The 17,812-nt window shown below is 48.1% G+C and overlaps 5 protein-coding genes across 5 annotated transcripts in view; 2 read left to right on the top strand and 3 right to left on the bottom strand.

Annotated features, from left to right (window-relative positions):
- LOC126559023 (glutathione S-transferase 1) overlaps positions 1-17,812 on the bottom strand; it is a 435,657-nt gene that overhangs the window by 235,728 nt on the left and 182,117 nt on the right. The gene's annotated exons all lie outside the window — the stretch shown is intronic.
- Positions 1,014-1,756, bottom strand: LOC126559044 (glutathione S-transferase D7-like). Its single transcript, XM_050215147.1, has 2 exons — positions 1,607-1,756; positions 1,014-1,539 (listed from the first exon to the last, which is right to left on the bottom strand). Exons 1-2 carry the CDS (start codon positions 1,736-1,738, stop codon positions 1,024-1,026), a joined length of 648 nt encoding a protein of 215 aa, XP_050071104.1. The 5' UTR covers positions 1,739-1,756; the 3' UTR covers positions 1,014-1,023.
- On the top strand, positions 2,652-3,317 carry LOC126559595 (glutathione S-transferase D1-like). The gene has a single exon (XM_050215766.1). It carries the CDS (start codon positions 2,655-2,657, stop codon positions 3,315-3,317), a length of 663 nt encoding a protein of 220 aa, XP_050071723.1. The 5' UTR covers positions 2,652-2,654.
- On the top strand, positions 3,561-4,282 carry LOC126559034 (glutathione S-transferase 1-like). The gene is made up of 2 exons (XM_050215137.1): positions 3,561-3,695; positions 3,764-4,282. The coding sequence occupies exons 1-2, from the start codon at positions 3,561-3,563 to the stop codon at positions 4,280-4,282; spliced, it is 654 nt and encodes a 217-aa protein (XP_050071094.1).
- LOC126557261 (uncharacterized) overlaps positions 4,363-17,812 on the bottom strand; it is a 34,306-nt gene continuing 20,856 nt past the window's right edge. Inside the window, exons 2-6 of the mRNA XM_050212969.1 lie at positions 6,886-7,245; positions 6,289-6,799; positions 6,029-6,190; positions 5,166-5,482; positions 4,363-5,089 (exon numbers count right to left, since the gene is read on the bottom strand). Coding sequence (XP_050068926.1) covers positions 4,428-5,089; positions 5,166-5,482; positions 6,029-6,190; positions 6,289-6,799; positions 6,886-7,245 — 2,012 coding nt within the window. The 3' untranslated portion in view covers positions 4,363-4,427. The remainder of the gene's footprint in view (positions 5,090-5,165; positions 5,483-6,028; positions 6,191-6,288; positions 6,800-6,885; positions 7,246-17,812) is intronic.

The following is a 17,812-nucleotide window of genomic DNA, read 5'->3' as shown; positions in this document are numbered from 1 at the left end:
TGTTATCCTGTACGCTGTCACTTGCTGGCTCTGGAGCCCTTAGAATCTTGTCGCACACATGGTCCGTATTGCCTCCCTTCACACATGGTCCGTATTGTGTGGGTACATTAATCTTTATGTACCCACACACCGTCTTCGTTCTCGTCCTCTCTATGCGATTGCATCAAGGATATCTTCAGTTGGTGCGAATGATTATTGGTTTGATTCTTTTTCATATCTGTTTGTCTTCACCATTCCTCTATCTTTCTTCCGTGCTTGTCTTCGTGCGTTCTCTCTTTCTAGTTTCTCTCCCTGACCCATTCCCTAGGTCGATTTTTAAAATTTTATGATTTGTTCTAATAATGCTATCGTCCAGCGCATTTCGAATTTGTTGCAGAACAAATTCATAATTAACGTAAAACAAAACATAAAATTTGTAGCAATATATTAGCGCATCCTTTCCGCATGAACATTTAAATATAATTTTGAAAATCTTCGAAATATCGAGCAATCTAGTGCTAGTTGGAGGGATGTACCCTTCGCCTTTCTCTTCTTCCATTCTTCACTCACTGCGCTTGCTGCCTTGCTCGCTGTTGCTAATGGTGTTATCCTTACGTTCTTTTATACATATATAGAGGTAACCCTGTACTTCCCCTAATGTTGTTCGTCACTAAGGCGTACTTTTGGACAGCAGCCTTACCCACACAGACAATTATGACCTGATAACCTTAAAAGCTCTCCGTACACTAGACTTTATGGTGCAGATTTTAAAGATCAATTTAGTGTAATGTACTAATATAGTAAAATTATCCGAGCGAGGCGTGCTTCTCGTGCAGTTTAGTCTGTAATCAAATGCAAAAAGTAGCCCACAAACACGACAATTGGGTAAGATTTGAAAATGACGCTTTCGGGTAGGATTCAATACCATAAAGATCTGAGACAATTTAATTAGAATTTGCATGATCGAAAACCAAACACCTTTTCTTTCTTAATACATTTTATTATGAACCAACTTTGCCCCTGTCGCTAATTTGAATGCTATCTTCAATATTCCAAATCTGGACAGTGAGTAGCAATGTACTGCTTGGTGCCCGCCCTTATCTCCTTGTGAAACTCTTCATAGTCTGGAAACTCGGCCGTCACTTTCTTGACCCAGCTTCTAATGCCAGGATAACGCTCCAGATCGTACCTTATCCATTCGAGCGTAGTAACGCTTCCAAGCACAAAGATATCCGCTAGCGTTAGATGATCGGCAGCAATGAACGAACGTTCCGAAACGAACTTTTCCGTCAGATCGAGTGCTTGCTGCAGTTTGCCTTCCAGTGCTTCCGGAAGACGTTTTTCCTCGATCATGGCATCAATACCGGCGAGTACGTTTTTATAGAGTGTTCCGATGTCGAAAAAAAGGCGCTGGTTTACGACCGATCGCACCTTGGGATCGTTCGGGTACAGGACACCGTCTTGATCATACTTTTCCACTAGATACAGAGCGATTGCGTACGACTCCCAGATCACATGTCCATTATCCACCAGCGTCGGAATCGTGTGTTGCGGATTCAGCTAAACCGTATCAAACGATCGGTGTAAACATAGATGTTCCTTTGTGGAATTATATCACATCGCTTACCTTTGTCAGTGCCGCTACATCAGCAGGATCGTGAATGTCCGATTTCTTAACGTTAAGCGTAATGCCCAACTTTTTTGCCACCAGAAGCACATTCTGACACGGCGGTGAAATGATGTCACTGTACAGCTCCATGGTCAAATATTAGCAACCAAAAAATTCAGACACCAAATTGCGACACCGAACAGACTCAGACACGATCCGGTTCGCTACTGGTTTAATGTTTCGTAGATAGACTAGATTTTGGAATGTGCGCGCGATTACCAATCATCTCACAAATACTTCGCAACGTAGCGCATGTTTTATAGCTATCTTTGTGGCTGTGAAACCATCAATGAGTGCTTGTCTAGCGCATGTTCTGATCCCTGGCACCGATTGAGCGGTAAGGGGATGGGTAAAGACAAGCAAACAAATGGTTGGTGGGAAGTCATTACCGCGGAATATGCGTAGATAACGCGCCACTGATTGATTTTGATTTGGCACTGCCGGAAATTGGACTAAGTCTGGCAGATTGTTGTCGAAAAATAGAGGATCGTTGAGTAAGCGATAGGACAGAAAGCTAGGAGTATATGATTATTTCGCTAGTTCATTTTAAATCATTTTTTCAATGTGATATGATCATTCACTAGAGGCTTTTGACGCCTGAATGTATGCAATATTGTTACTCACCCGAACTGTATTCGATCATAGTTCCTGAACGCTCAAAGTTTATAATTGACTTGGACTAAATCTGATCAAAATTTCTTCTGAAGGCCCGAAGGACAGAAGGGCCACAAAAGGCTGGAAAACGTTAACTAAATAGATGCGAATATTTTCAAGCACATCAGCTACAACATTCCACAAGCGATAGAAATGCTCCACACACTGTACGCCGTTGCAGCTATATCAGTGCCGTCCAAAATTGCATGCCCTACAACCCTAATAACGGTAGCCTTTTACAAGCCCAACAATAATCCATCAAACTACCAACCCATACCGAACGCTCCACTGTTTGGACGTATAAATAACGGGTCCCCGATCATTGTGGTCCGGTTTTATCTGTCTACAAAGGATGGATCTGTACTACAACATCCTATCGCCTCCGTCGCGCGCCATACTGCTGCTCGGCGAAGCGCTGCACCTAAAGTTCAACCTGATCAGCCTGGACGTACACCGGAAGGACTATGTGAACGCAGAGTTTAAAAAGATCAACCCACAGCACACGGTACCGACACTGGTGGTCGATGGTGTGGCCATCTGTGAACCGGGCGCCATCCTGATCTACCTAGCCGAGCAGTATGCACCGGCCGGTAGTACCTACTATCCACCGGATCCATTGCGCCGGGCGATCGTAAATCAACGGCTGCTGTTCGAGTGTGGCACGCTGTACAAGTGCATCTTCGTGTACTACAGTCCGGTCGTGCTGGAACGTGCCGTGCCGGTGGAAACGGATCGTCAAAAGCTAGACGAAGCGGTAGCGGTGCTGGATGGCATTTTGCACCATAGTGCATTTGTGGCGGGCGATTGTCTTACCGTGGCGGATTACTCGCTCGTATGCACCGTGTCCATGTTGGTGCTGTTGAAGTTCGAGCTAGCACCGTACGCAGCCGTCCGTCGATGGTACGAACGGTGCAAGGAGGTGATTGCCGGTTACACCGACCTAACGCAGCGTGCCGTCACGATGTTCCAAAAATGGATGGAGCAGGAAAATGGGTCTAATCCCCGCAAAGCATAAAAACTCTGTCGTTCGATAAACAGGCGATTATTTTTTGTTTATCAGTTTTCTACCTGCATCATACATAATCGATATCGTCGTGTCATCGTCAACGGTGTAAATCCTGTACGATAAGATTCGCGTGAATCGTATCACAACCGACGGGTAGGCAGAGTGTTGGCAAGCCGGCCGTTCGCACAGTCGTGTTGAGTGTTGTTGACCGTGTTGGGATAGAGTTCGCGTAAAAAGTATTCGAAGAGGAAGATGAATTTCTACTATCATCCCGCGTCACCCTACTGCCGAGCAGTGATGCTGGTGGCGAAAGCCCTCAAGCTCAATCTCAACATGCTGTACGTTGATCTGATGAAGGACGAACAGCTGCGACCTTCATTTACAGCGGTAAGTACATTACTGTAAAGTCCGGTGGGAATGACATCAGTGACACTTTTCCACACATACACCCTCAGATCAATCCGTTCCATTGTGTGCCAACATTGGTGGATAACGATTTAACGCTGTGGGAGTCACGTGCCATACTGGTGTATCTGGTCGATAAGTACGGCCGCACCAATAGTCGTCTTTACCCGAAGGATCCAAAGACGCGCGCGATCATAAACCAACGACTATTCTTCGACCATGGTACCCTTGCCACACGGCTAGAGGATTACTATTATCCGCTGCACTTCGAGGGTGCCACGCCCGGTGGCGAGAAGCTCGAAAAGCTCGAAGAAGCTCTCGGATGGCTGAACGAATATCTTATCACGAATCCGTATGCTGCCGGACCGAACATGACGCTGGCCGACTATAGCTTGGTGGCGACCGTTTCTTCCCTCGAGGTGGTCCAGTACGATCTAACCAAGTATCCGGCCATTGCGGCTTGGTACGAGGGCTGCAAGGCTACGATCGTCGATTATCAGGAGATCAGCGAGGATGGCATGCAGCAGTACCGTGCGTACTTTGAATCGGGACTACATCCCGTCGCCTAAACACTGTCGGACGGCTTTCGGATGTCTTTAGGACTTTAGGCCGACAATGCAAGGAAGCGCCATGTTTTGATAGGATGATGTTCATGTTTTTAATTTTTTGTTGTCTTTTGTGTGTGTGTGTGTTTGTGTACAATTGGTAATTGGTTTAACAGCTAATTTTCTTACAACCTAGGATAACACAGATAAACGTTGCTAACAATAAATAGGTATAGTGCGACTGTACATGCGTGGCCGTTGAGCCGACGGTGCCCGGTTTGACCGAGGCCGGTTCGTGTTTGGAATTAGTCTTATACGGCGGATAAATGTTTCCTCCGGCAGCTCCACCGTTACTGCCGCTCTCACCAGCGCTTCCGCCCCGGCCGCCATCGTTGCCGATGCGCCCGGTGGTAACGCTGGACGGTGGAGCCGGTGTAGAGTTGGGCACCGCGGACGGTGAGGAACTTTGGTGGAAGTGGTTTCCATTGGTGCCAGCGAGAACGCCAGTGTGTCCCACGCCGGCACCACCACCACCATTCGCCAGACCGGGTCGCTGTGTCGGTAGCGGTACCTCCGAGTACTTGTGGGTAGGCCGGCCCGGTACCTTGAACACCTCGGGCTGTGTGCAGTGTGCGACCTTGTTCAGCTCCATGCCGAACCGGTGCGGATTGACGTCTCGCTGGCAGTGTTCGCCCGCTTCCTTGATGAAGATCTGCCGTTCGGACAGCATCGTGCCGACGAAACATTCGTACGTACCGACGTCCCGCCGCTGGGTGTACGTGTACACGATGTTACGGTGTGTCCACTGGCCAAGGCAGCGATATTCGCGCTCTGTCGAGGGATAAAATGATAACGTGTTAATCCTGCTGCTTTATCATGGCTCGGCAGCTCCACAATAATCACCTACCTTCATACACCTCGTTCATGTAATCGCAGGCCGAGATTTGATAGTACATGATGTCCTGTGATTCACACTTGGAGGACAGTTTCGCGCACAGCCCTTCATCGTCCGGGATGATGCCTGAGAACTCGCCGATAATTGGGCAGGGTGATACGATGTCGTTGCTATCGAGCCGGCCCTGCGTTAGCCACCGGTCGTCGTTGAAGTAGAAATCGTTGCAGATTGTGGCGGTGTAGTTGGGCGACTGGCGGCTGCTTATCTGGAACTCGAACACATTCGTATCGCGCCGCTCGATTTTCAAACACTGGTACATCTCCTCGCCGCTAAAGAGATTGTAAAGAAAAACGAAAATGGTTCCCGGATTAGAGACGTGTAGGCCGTGGGGTGAAAAACTCATTTACCGCGTACTTTCACCTGTTGCGGGCGGATGATTGAATGAAAGGAAATGAGGTGCGCGTAATGAAAGGAGGTGGTAATTTGATGCCACTTTTGCTGTGCGTGTGTACTACTAATACTACTACTGCTGCTACTATTACTATTTGTGGCCACAACACAAGAACACAAAAGAGCACCTTGCATCAACAGCGCAACAAACGATCGGCGATGCGTTCGATGGGAAGTTAATGGAGTTTTGGAGTTTTGGAATTAAAAAAAAAAAATAACCAAAGAAAGAAAAAGGGAACGTAAAACCAAGCTTCGATGGGAGGAAAACAACCGTTCGGCATGAAATAATGAAGCGTCTATTTTGATAATTAATTTAGTTTCGCAAGTCGGTAACCTCGGACAGAGTAATTTGGGGCGCCCGCTCTTCCAGGAACATTGAAAGATGGGAGAGAAAGGGAGCGAAAGCGATTTGGGAAAATAATTACCATTGCGTTTGGCTGTAGACGATGTACTTGTTGGAGTCGTGGTTGGTGTAGTTCTTGACGCACTTCATCGTGTACGTCTTGAAGGTGTTGTGGTCTTTGTAGATGAGCTGGTTCTGATTGACGATCACGTGCTCCCAGCGTCCGATCAGCCAGCTGGGAAAGCTACAAATGAAGGATAATGCACCGAATCGGTTTGATTAGTGTTTAGCTGTCAAGTGCTCGTTAAGCGCTCGTTAAGCTCGGTTCGTGGCTTGACCTACCTGCAGTACTGTGTGACCGGACCGAACTCGAGCGGAATTGGACGTAACGTTAGTATCTCGTGATGGTACTCACTACCGATGCCATTGCCGTTCGTGTACCGTGAGTTCGGATGACGCACGTACTGACGCTCGATCGCACGGCACGTTGAGTCGCGGCTGAACGAGATCTCGATCTCACCCGTCTTGGGGTTTTCTGTGTAGGTGGCGCACCGATACTTCGGACCTAGGTGCGATTCATTGCCGGTACTGAGCAGGGCAAGATAATTTCGGTTCCCAAAGCCACGCCAGTGTCCCAAACACTCGAACGTTACCTCCCGATCGGGGAAGGCACAGTTCCGGAAGCGCAGGTTTAACGCTGACCCGGAAGGGCAGTTGTCTACCTCGGACTCGACTGAATCACACTCGATACCGTCCGCGGTATCGCTGCTATCCACACTGTACGTCATCCGGTATCGGCCGTGAATGGGACAGTACTCTTGGCGTACCTCAGCACCATCCCATTCGTGGAATTCTGCAATTTAAAGTGAAAAATAGACGATTAAATTCTGCCCAACTCCGCGCGCTTGGCAATTCCGAAGGTGGCAAAAGGTTACGTACTGTAGAGGATAATTTCCGTGTTTTTAGCCTCGTTCAGTAGATCCTCATCGGTCAGACAGGAGGCGAGCGCTTTCTCTTCGTTTGTGTGACACTTGGAGAGATAGTCCTTGTCGGCGGCCAGCACCCGCAGGACGTTCTTCGAGACGAGCTTCAGGTGGAAGCAGCGATAGCAGGTCGTCTCCTCCGAGGCAGTCATCAGGATCACATTGTTATCCCGCCGCTTGTGACACATGCCCCACAGTGGGATCGCGTTCTCCGTAATGTTGATGCGGCTGTACCGTACCGCACCCTCCGGTGTGACCATGTTCTGGGTAATGTAACCACCCTGAAACTCGAACGGGAAGTAACACGAAGCGTCACCTGTGCAGGTGGGAATAGAAATGGAAGAAAAATTAGTGTCAGTTCGTCCAGCAAGAGGTTTCGGTTGTGGTTCGAGTGGCAGAGCCCGCCGTAAGTCGCTTGAACGTTCACCGGTGTGGAACGGAACGAAAAATGCATCGGATGAAATTGTAACTTCTTCCCTAAGTTGGCAGTAGAACGCTGGACGGTGGAGGTGCTGATCGTTTACGTTGAAGTTGAGCGGGCTCATGTCGATGTGCCCGTCGCCATCGGTGGCTTACCGGAAGCTGGCAAGCGAAACGTAACGAAGAACGGTGTGGGAAAACCGTCCGTTTTTCGGATGCCAATTTCATGGTCTGCGACGTCGTCACCGTTCCATTTGAGGGCAATTGCCGCAAGTACGGTGCAAGCGTTGCAATGGCAATTAGAGACCCGATACGCGCGTCAACAGTTTCCTTGCAACAGGAACACTGCGGTAAATGGGAACGATCCACTGCTAACCGTAGCACAACCACCCAACCCCAATGGGTGCGCGGTGCAACGAAATGGAAAGCATCGTCCAGTTGCACTTGCCAGTCGATGCAGTCTGCGAAGATGCAAACGACGCTCGGCCCGGCTTAGCTTTAATCACCATCATCAGTCGGGGCGGCAGTAAGGGTGTGCTAATGCCTGCCAGTAGCTTTCCCATCCCAACGATCGCGAACCGACCGACCGAATAGCTGCTCGGGGACGGGGTGAATGGCTGGCGATCGTTCAATCGGACGCGCGCGCACGCCTCCCGGTGGCACCACCCGGTTCTCAATAGGCTGGTGCGTCCATCGACGTTTCTTCGACAGACAAATGCTACTAGTAACGGTGCTAAGCTCCCTAAGCCTTTGGTGCCTTAGTTAGGAATCGCTAACGGTACCGATGCGCTCGGAATGGTTTGCAGAGCGAAAAACATGGGTAGGTAAATTCGCGTCCCGATGCGTTCGCGATCGCACCAGTAACCACGGACGGTACGAAAATAAGAGGGCCGCCCGTTTCTGTGCTAGAGAAGGTATCGGCTTAATTAAATCAACTTTACGGGGTTGAGCGCGGCGAGCGAAGGCTTTTATCCGTTGACAAGATCGGCCGAAGCGAAATTGCCCAACGAAACGTACAATTTCGCGATGCACGTTGGGACAACTGGTGGTCATTATAGGAAGAGATTCAAGTTTAAGAATGCCTTATGGTAGGTCGTTTGGTACTTCAGTTAAATAGTTGACAAATAAGAAGCCAGATATTTAGCAAAAGTACGAGGAAGATGATTTTTTGCATCGAAACTAACAAAAAATCATCACTAAAAATGGATTGTCCACTTGTTCGTTCAACCCCTTTCCCACCGTGCGGTCCGGATCGAAATCGAGTTTAGGTGGATTGTTGTGGGACGCGACTCGCGGAGTTGCGCTTGTACCATATTTTTTTGTTGCGCTGCTTCGATTAATTAGATTCCACCCGGCGAACGAACGATCGTAACGGCGCAGAAGGGTTGAGCTGTGTTATTACTTGTGTTTTTTCTTGCCCCGTTCTGTCTCTAAATGCTGTCATTAGCGGAAAGGAAAGATGAACGGTTAAAGATGAACTACTTAATTTTTCTCTCTTCTTTACATAACGCCGGCCGGGAATGGTACACGGGTGTAGCGGTGTGTACATGGTCGAGCATGAATTGCGCTACGAGCGTGAGAATTGGTTTTGTGATCGAAGTCGAACGCCTGTCCCCGAATGCGCGGGTGGACAGTCCGGGTAGGTAGAGTTTAGTTATTATGGATTCGTCACAGCGGCAACGCTGGCACAAGTATTCGGTATTTGGTTCGGTGAGTTATTGATTGGTTTTCCTTGCCTAGGACCTAGCACCATTCGGTTGTGACGGAATGTCGAATGCACAAGGTACCGCTGATCATCACATCAAGGAGGATTTAGTTTAAATCAATTCAATAATTCCCTACGCCTGAACTGGAGCTCCCACGTGGAAACTGGGAAGAATATCCCGTTGTAGACAGTTGGACAGACCGATCATCCTAGGCAACCGTTCCGATGAGTAATGCTTTCGCCTCGCCAATTATTAGTCCGTACCGATTCCCGGCGTGGCTGGCGGCCTGCCTATATGGCGAAACAATAATTCACCTCTTGTCGTCCCCGGACACGGAAGATGCCATTTGGCTGGCGCATCGTGTGGGTCTACGGTGTTGCGATGTACACACCTTCGCCTTGTCACGTGGTGATGGCTTTTGCGTAGGCGCGATCGCGACTCTCTGCCGAGTGTACCTTCACCGGCGTGTTCCCCTGCCTTTGTTCAGCGCATATAGTGGGCATGATCGCTCTCCTCTTGTGGGGGCGCTGCAGCCCGGGAAAGGGTGAAGGTGGGCCGCAATGTAACGACGTTTTAATAAACAAGCCCATTCCGGGCGATGCATTCAGACTGGGGACGCCGTACGCGAAGCTTTACTTGCTTTTCCCGGCTAGCTGATAGCTGGAAAGACACTTTTTAGTTCTCTTCTCGCCTTTTTTTTTTTCGTTTATCGTTGTCTTTCTACCCGTGTGCCAAGGGCCGCCGATCAAGCCGAACCAGAATGAGATCGTGGCCCGTGTCGCTGCAAGCGACCGTGCTTTTGGGGTTGGAATTTCTTGCGTAGGCGCTCGTCGAGCCTTGCTGGCACCACGGCCGGTCGGAAGGTACCCGAAAAGATTATGCTGCGCAGGGATCAACCGAGACCTTGTTTGTCTTCCGAGAAATGGCTTACGTCTGTGCATGGGAACGCTCGCTGCATTTCGGTGCTTGTAGACTTTGGTTCCGTATTCCTTTTGATCGCCGAAGCAAACATGCACGTTCGGAGTGCTCAAGCCCCGGGGGGAAGGATAGGGGACAGGGTTGGGGAAAATATGGTTGTTGTGTGCACTCTGCATACGATCAGTGTCGCGCGATAAGCCGCCGAAAGGGACGAGCGCCCGCGTGCGCTCCATTGGAAAATGTTTAACCGTACATGCGCTCGCAATGGGATCGATCAGCGGTATGATAAAACCGCATCCAAACATGGAGCACAACGGTCGTGTGTCGAATAAAGACGCGGCTGGTGGTCTCCGTGAACGACCCCGGGAAGACGGAGGCCGACGCGATCAGGACGATAAATTAGCGGGTTGTCGAATGCACCCGGGCTGCCACAGCGATGAAACATTCTTGCCAAGGTGCGCCATAAAGTGTCACACTCAAGAATGGTTACCGGAGTTACTAGTGTAGGATGTGTGTAGCTGTCACGTGCCTTGTACCAAGCCCACGTGATCGAATTTTTGAACCTTTCAGCAACGTGAACTCTGCCTGATAAACGCACCAGTGCCGTCCAACAACCAGCTCTGTTGCCGATTCGAGATGACCATCGTCCAGGTCCTCCCGTAAAGCCCGTGAAGTGATTGTGCTTTGTGGCTGCTTTCACACGCCGGAAGCCCGTTACTCATTGACATATTTTATGGGTGCAGAATTCGCGGATAGGCGCTTCCCATCATTAGCCAGCTGAGAACTGAATTAATTTCCGGCAATATCCGGACGCATGACATTCCCGAAACGCAATACGATCCCGAGCAGTTGTCTAATCGTGGTGAGAAATGGGCGCAAAAGGGCGAAAGCATATTGAAACCAACTTCGTCTCGAATGTGAAACCGAAAAAGGAGACCGAAACTGGCCCAAGGCAGGTTGATTGTCCCAACAGCAAGAAAAAAAAAGAATGTGGATACAAAAAAAATATGTTGGACTACAGTTTTCGGTTCGGTCGAACTTCATCTATCTTGGTGCCCTTTTTCTTTTGGTGTAGAGTTTTTGTGTTTGTTGTTGATCTCGCGATCCCGCTTGCGCGTTCTCCCTGTTTCTCGCTCTTCAGCTTCTCAAGGGTCGATCATTGGATTGCTTCTGAACGACTGATCAGAGGAAGTTAGTATAACGGTGCAAAAAAAAGGTTTTTTTCCTTGGCAGGCAATGAGCGGCGGACGCCCGGAAAAACAACGCCTAATGGGTGCCATGAGCGTGCCGCCCATTTTCTGACCTCCGCAATCGTGTCCCGAATAATTGGCACATGGCAATTCCGAAGGGCGATTAGGATGGGTTAGGAAAACCATGGCACAGAAAATAAAACATCCAGCCTGTTCGCGTCTAATTCCCTCGAATTAAGCCTCAATCGTTTGTGAGAAAATTAAATTTTGGGCAAAATTGAACGGAGCAAATTGGGAACTGCGCCAAATCCAACACAGATCATTTGACAGTGGCCAAGGGAAGTTATTATTAATTTATACCATTATTCTTTCCTGTCTGCTTCGTCTACTGCTTGAATCGAGCTTCCTGAGCGATCGATAAGTAATCCACCCGAACTAAGTCACGGTAATTTAGAAACGCGCATTGTTGTCCCATCTTGACTTTCATTCATACACAAGCAGTACACGGCCGTTTCCCACCACAAACAAATAGTAGTTGACTGCTCCGAGATGCCAATACCACCTGCGGCCGGTGAAGAGTGGCTCAAATCAATCAATGGCAAACATAATTTGTGGCGCTCGACTGACTCCACCCGAGCCCACTACTACAGGAAGCAGAAACAATGAACATTTAAAACCACAAAACAAACGATCGGAACTCAACGGGATGGGGCGTTTGTTTGAGGCTTGCCGACTCCATAAGACGCAAGCTCCCTAAGCCTCTCCGGCCGGTTGTTGTGGACCGAAAATTGTTTCACTTGGTTGGTGGTCTACTCGATCGCGGGCGCGAGCGCGCGCTTCCCTACAGGTTCACCATAACCTATGAGGCGTATAGATCAAGGCGATCAAGTGGAAAATGATCAACGGTTTGTGCGTTTTTTTTTTTGGGTTTTGGTTCCTGTGGACCGCGTGTCTGATTGGTAGATTGGTAAACAAAGTCGTGATCCCAACAACTGTCGCTTGCAATCGTTAGCTTTTAAAACAACAACAGAATCGATCATCAAGCCAAACTTAACAGAAAAGAAGCTGAGCAGGCAAATGAGAAAATTAACCAATCATTCAGATGTTGTTTATTATTATTTTTTTTTGTGTGTTTTTGTGTGCTTTTTCCCCCCTATTCTCTCACTATTCGAACATGATAGGGAAAGCTTCTTGAGCAGTGGGGTTTTCCCCAAACTGACCCCCTTTTTTTGTGTACGGCATTCCATGTTCCGCATCTTTTCCTGCATTTTTCCCAACATATCGGTTCACACTATACGCTACATCCGAATCTCGTCACCTACCCGCCGGTACGATTGCACCGGTGAAAACTGGATCGACTGGCTGGGTGTTAAATGCAGTCGGGTGCTTTTCTTTGTTTTCTCGTTAATATCTTTCGCAGCTTACCAGGTGCCCTACCAAAAGGGGCAGGGGCTTTTTTTATGATCATTTCTCTCACCACAGACGATTTGTGTTATTTTTATTCGGTGGCACAAAGCGGACAAGGTTTCTTTTTATTTTCCTTTCCTCGACTGGTAACCCGGAACAGTTGAAACCCTGGAAGGGTGCTGGAAAACAATTCTTACGTACGGTGTCCATGAAAAGCTCGGGAAATTGTTGTTACAGTGGGTCGGCTTCCAAACTCCTTTCAAGTGCTGGCAAGAGCTAGCAAATAAATGGAATGTGGAGCTAAACGACCCACAAGACACCGGAACGCGACAGTAGGAAAGCAAACAACATCCACGAACAGAAGGAGGAGAAAAGAAGAAAAAAAATCTTCACAGCGGAACAACTCCCCAATGGGACAAAGTAGCAAATAAATACATCACCATCACCAGCAGCAGCACAACATCATCAGCATTGGCCATCTTCGCTTCACCACGGTCGGGCACATCACATCACTCCGCCGAAGAAAGGGTGTCTTTCAGTTGCGGCCGACATCTGCTTCAACCCCACTCGACGAGCAGCCCATCTGGCACGCAACCTGCAGCCGATCCGAGCAGGATGAGGAGATGATTATGCCGAGTCTCCGAGTGCAAAAAGCTCGCCAAATCGCATCCATCAAGTGCAGTGCCACCAGTGTTTCGTGCGAACGGTGCGAACGAGCTTCAAATGGTTAGGGAAGCTGCCGCTTGCCGGATAATGTTCGCACCGCAATGAGCAAGTTGTACAAATAATGCTGCACTTTAAATGTGTATCGCGGTGATGGAAATTGGACCCTGGACCCCTTCTCTGCCCATGGGAACGGGTTGTTCCGTGCTCTTCGGTTTTTTTTTCTTTTCGCACACCGAAAGCAACATTGCAGCGAGGTTGACAATAAATCATAAATTTCCGTGTTGCATTGCACACACCAAGCGGAAAAGAAAAGATTCTCTCGTGTATAAATTTGGCTCTGATTTTGGCCATTAATGCAATCTGGTTTTTAAAGCAGCCTTACATAAATATTATCGCGCAGTGGGTCCACAGATCTACATCGTAAAAGTTCAACTTAATGGAAAATGGAATGAAATTATGCATCACCGAGCTGTTGTGTGTTGTGTATTGCGCGACAGCAGTAAACGAGTGTTCCGTTGTTGTGTGGAAGTAAAAAAAAAAAAAAAGGGAACGCAACACAAAATCCATCTCTCGCTCCAGTTTCTGGCGAGCTACCGTCGGAACCGGACCGTTCAATCGGATCAAAACTTTGGAATGTGCGGTAGCTATTGTAGCAGCTGCAGCCAATGTTCTGCTCTGGTTGCTACCTAGGCTGCCGTAGCCATTTTTGCCCAGACATCTTACCATCTTACGATCAAACGATCGCAACATCTTCATCTGCTCTGCTGATGCTGATCGTTTGTGCTGCTTGAAACGGAAAACTCATCCACAATCGTGGGCTGCAATCGTGGTTCGAGGGTGCTGTATGTTTTGTTTATTTTCACGTGCATCCGCAAGAGGGGTGCATCGTCTTACGATCTATTGAAAGCGTCTTTGCTGTTCTCGCATGTATTTCATTCTCCGCTTGCTTGTGGTACTCAATCAAATTCCAATCCCACAACGCACACACAACAAGGCGAGCGAGTTGGTTCATTCATGAAGAGACAAAACCTTGAAATAGAACCTTCCCCGTAATCGACCGGTAAGGCAACGATCGAAGGTACGCGAGTGGGAACGTAGATCGATGGAAGCAGTGGAACGGTACGGACGCTGAAAAACTCTTGAGCAGCAAGTGAATTGACCTCCGTGTGTAGGGATGAAGCAAAAGGGAAGGCAAACAGATGAGAAGGAAATGCATATCAACGTCCATTACCACTTCTTGGCCGATGGTTACGCTTTCCTCTTGAAAATCCGTTTCGGTACGGATCTGCATCCGCAAGTCATTCGCCAGGGACATTCGCAGGTAAACGAAACCATTTTCACAACACATTAGAGTGGCCTTCCGGTTAGGGAAAGGAATTTTCTCCGAAACACCTCTTACATCTCTTTCGTGTCTGGTTGGTTTGAAAAAAAAAAGGAAACTTGTTGGTGCGTGTTATTCGAGGTGCTTAATAGCATCATTCGATATCATGCCGGAAGTTTTCATTTCTTGCATGGCCAAGATCTAAAAGAAAAGAATAAAAAAAAAAAGTTCACAACGACTCCGTCCCATAGCTAGACCACTTAGAACGGTCCTCCCGGTTTGGAGTAATGTTGTTGCTACGTAAAACGCTAGAATAATATCTCAATTTTCGACCGACCATGAATGGCGTTTAACCGGGTGTACCTGTACAACGAAACGACCGCAATTAACGTTGCAAGGGCTCCAGACAATGCTCCGTACAAGGAGCACCAAGGAACGAACGATAAAATGTGACCACCGCGGCACTCTGGACTCAGATCTCAAATAAGTAATAAAAACAAAACAAAACAAAAAAAAAGTGCCGCCAGTTTGGTTCGGGTGCGGCCACGCAAACCCAGTAATTAGATCGATCGAGCCATTCGGCCCAAGATGGCGGCGGATTGTTTTGGGATCTGCACGGTCTCCGGGCGTCGTTCGAGCGATGGGCGAAACCTGTTGCCTAATGATGGGACGGAACGAATGTCTCTGTTGGTGGCAGTGTGCGGCACCGAAAGTGAGTTGGGCAACCTTGGTTTCCTCGGCAGACGCACTAAGCCGGTTAAGGATTCATATGCTTAGGACGCACAGTCTCCCTATAATTACCGGGTTAGATGTGGTAGAAAGGTGCCGAAAGGGAATTGGGAAACGTTTCTCCCCAAGTGGGGAATTTCGGTTGTTGTTTTCCAAGGTTGGAACCTCATCAAGAAGACTCATTTCGCAACAACGCACCGGATAGTATACTGTCACCGGTTAGCATTGTTGCTTCGTTCTGCCAATTATCGGTACCCTCGGGCAGGGAAGGATCTTCCGGACGGCCCACCCAGGGCAGGCAATAATTTAACTTAAGACTTCCCAATCAGAGAATCGATCGCGATCGCATGCACATGGGCCGTTGTTTCATCAGCCGACCGGAAACAGAACTGCATACCAACGTTAATGAGCCGGAGCTTTATGGTGGCCATTCCGAGAGGTTATAGTTCGTTGCTTCCTGCTTTACGCGGGTTCGTCTTTCGGGGTGTAGCTTTTCTGCTGGGAAAGGTGTTTTTTTTTTGTGTGTATCTTGTTTTCCATCCAACAAACCTTGATTTTGTTTACATTTTTTTTTTACTGACTCGAAGTCAACTCCTCGTTCACTGAACCTGCTTATTTCTGATTCGAAAAGGAAAACAACAGAAAAAAAATTGGCATTTATCGATGGGTCATCGAATTTTGCGTCCGCAACGAACCGGGGAAACGCCAAAAATGGAGCCCATTTTTTTTTACTCTATTTGAAAATTTTTGAGCATTTTTATTTGTGTGTGTGTGTGTGTGTGTGTGTGTGTGTGTGTATGAACAATTATGCTGTAGAAAGCATATCAAACCCGTTTGGCCTATTTATTAAGCCTCGCAGTGTGGCGTTCACCATGCACAACAGTGTAACAACCGAAAGCCTTCCGCACGAAGCGCTCCGTCCGATGGAGGTGGCTGAATGAGGTTTGTTGTTTGGTTTTACTTTTTGCTCCTCTATCGTTTGTTACAAATTTGATATAAAATGCACCTTGCAAGTCTTCCACGTTCGATCTAACCGAGCGACCGGCTAATGGGGGTTTACATCGCCGGCCGGTAATCGAGCAGATTTGGCAGTTTCAGAAAATGGTTAAAATAATGAAAATTGTTCACGCAAGCAAGTGCCATTTTTCACGTGATTTGGTAAATCGTGTTGGGCAAACGGTGTTGCTGCTGCTGCTGGGAGGTGATTGTTTTCGTTGTTTTCCTCCCCAGTTCTTGCTCGAGCCTTGTTCGTTTGCTACGATGAATGAATCGAGCAGGTTTCGGGGGTTTTGTTTTTGCAACTCACCCGTTGTGGCTAGCGCTTTTCTTTTTCGGTTAAGTTGCCATAAAGTTGCTAGCGTCAGAGAGTAAAATTAAAAGCAAAAAAAAAAATGCTGCCTCGCTCCAAGCTCCATTAAAATTACCTCTAATCAAGCAATCAAGTGGTAAGTGTTGTACCTAGTTTAACCAAAAACAACCCCGTATGATCATGCTGTATTCATTTCCAGTGTCGTACGGCCAGGAACGGGTGAGGCTAGTTAAGAATTAAACGAAATCTTGTCTTCTGTGTGTTCTTCTGCGATTTACGATGCGATTTCCTGCGAGGCAATGGTGGAGCGCAATAAACCTGGCGCTGTTTCCTTTTCCCCGGGGTTTCTCCCTCACACACTCGTTCAATGCTTTCAATTTAGTGTCTTCTAGCGATCTAGCGATCCCAATGATCAACTATCCCAACCGGGTGGTGATGCACACACCCGTCTACAGACAGAGATCGTCCAGCGTAAGGAGATCAAAATCAAATCATTCAGCTTAAAAGTATGCTAGTATGCTGTTAATTGGATGCTGTTGCTGGCTGAATCGAGAGAAGCAAATGGGGACGGAAAAAAAGAAGAAATAATTCAAAAAAAAACCACACCAACATACAAACGGCATCGGGATCGGATCACATACACACACACGTACGGTTGCTTTATTCAGGTCGTCGCTCGGGAAATTACTCGCTTTCCGCGTCTACTCGGGGCTCGATAGGTGCGCATCGCATTTCGGGTAGATCATCCAATTTCCGAGCGAATCTAATGCCGAAGATGTAAGTGCGATTGGATAGGAGAGGGTTTTATATTTCGCCTAAATCACTTCTTCACCCTACCCAGCGCGACTTTCTCCGGATGGAGTGTGTGCATTGATGTTGCTTTTATTTAAGGGTGTAAGTGTGTGGTGGATCGGAACACACTTTCGCACAAATCCTACCATTTCGCGATCGCTCACCTTTTGCATCCCCACATGATCCAGGAGCGTTACGGAGCAAGTGGGCGAACGCTGGCAGGGCCACAACGCTTCAGCACGCGAACGAGTTTAAACAATTGATCTGGTCTGGCGATGATGAACTAGCCAAACAAGGAGAAGGCGCACAAACACGCAATCCATCTCCGAAATGGGTACTTGGGCGCATGTTTGGCAAAAATTTTGTTTTGTGTGCTTCAAGCCCTCTCAAGCCTCTCGAACTGCGCGTTGGCGAATCGATCGCTG

This window comes from Anopheles maculipalpis, chromosome 2RL (genome assembly GCF_943734695.1).
Source record: "Anopheles maculipalpis chromosome 2RL, idAnoMacuDA_375_x, whole genome shotgun sequence".
Lineage (NCBI taxonomy): Eukaryota > Metazoa > Arthropoda > Insecta > Diptera > Culicidae > Anopheles > Anopheles maculipalpis.
Note: the sequence above shows the minus strand (reverse complement) of the source record. Positions and strands in the feature narration are given on the sequence as shown.

What these genes read in the sequence shown, in the direction of transcription:
- LOC126559044 (XM_050215147.1), bottom strand. Translation starts at nt 1,738, where the DNA reads ATGGAGCTGTACAGTGACATCATTTCACCGCCGTGTCAGAATGTGCTT. An exon ending in ATGTAGCGGCACTGACAAAG is followed by an intron (nt 1,540 to 1,606) that starts GTAAGCGATGTG and finishes GATACGGTTTAG; the next exon opens with CTGAATCCGCAACACACGAT.
- LOC126559595 (XM_050215766.1), top strand. Translation starts at nt 2,655, where the DNA reads ATGGATCTGTACTACAACATCCTATCGCCTCCGTCGCGCGCCATACTG.
- LOC126559034 (XM_050215137.1), top strand. Translation starts at nt 3,561, where the DNA reads ATGAATTTCTACTATCATCCCGCGTCACCCTACTGCCGAGCAGTGATG. An exon ending in TGCGACCTTCATTTACAGCG is followed by an intron (nt 3,696 to 3,763) that starts GTAAGTACATTA and finishes ATACACCCTCAG; the next exon opens with ATCAATCCGTTCCATTGTGT.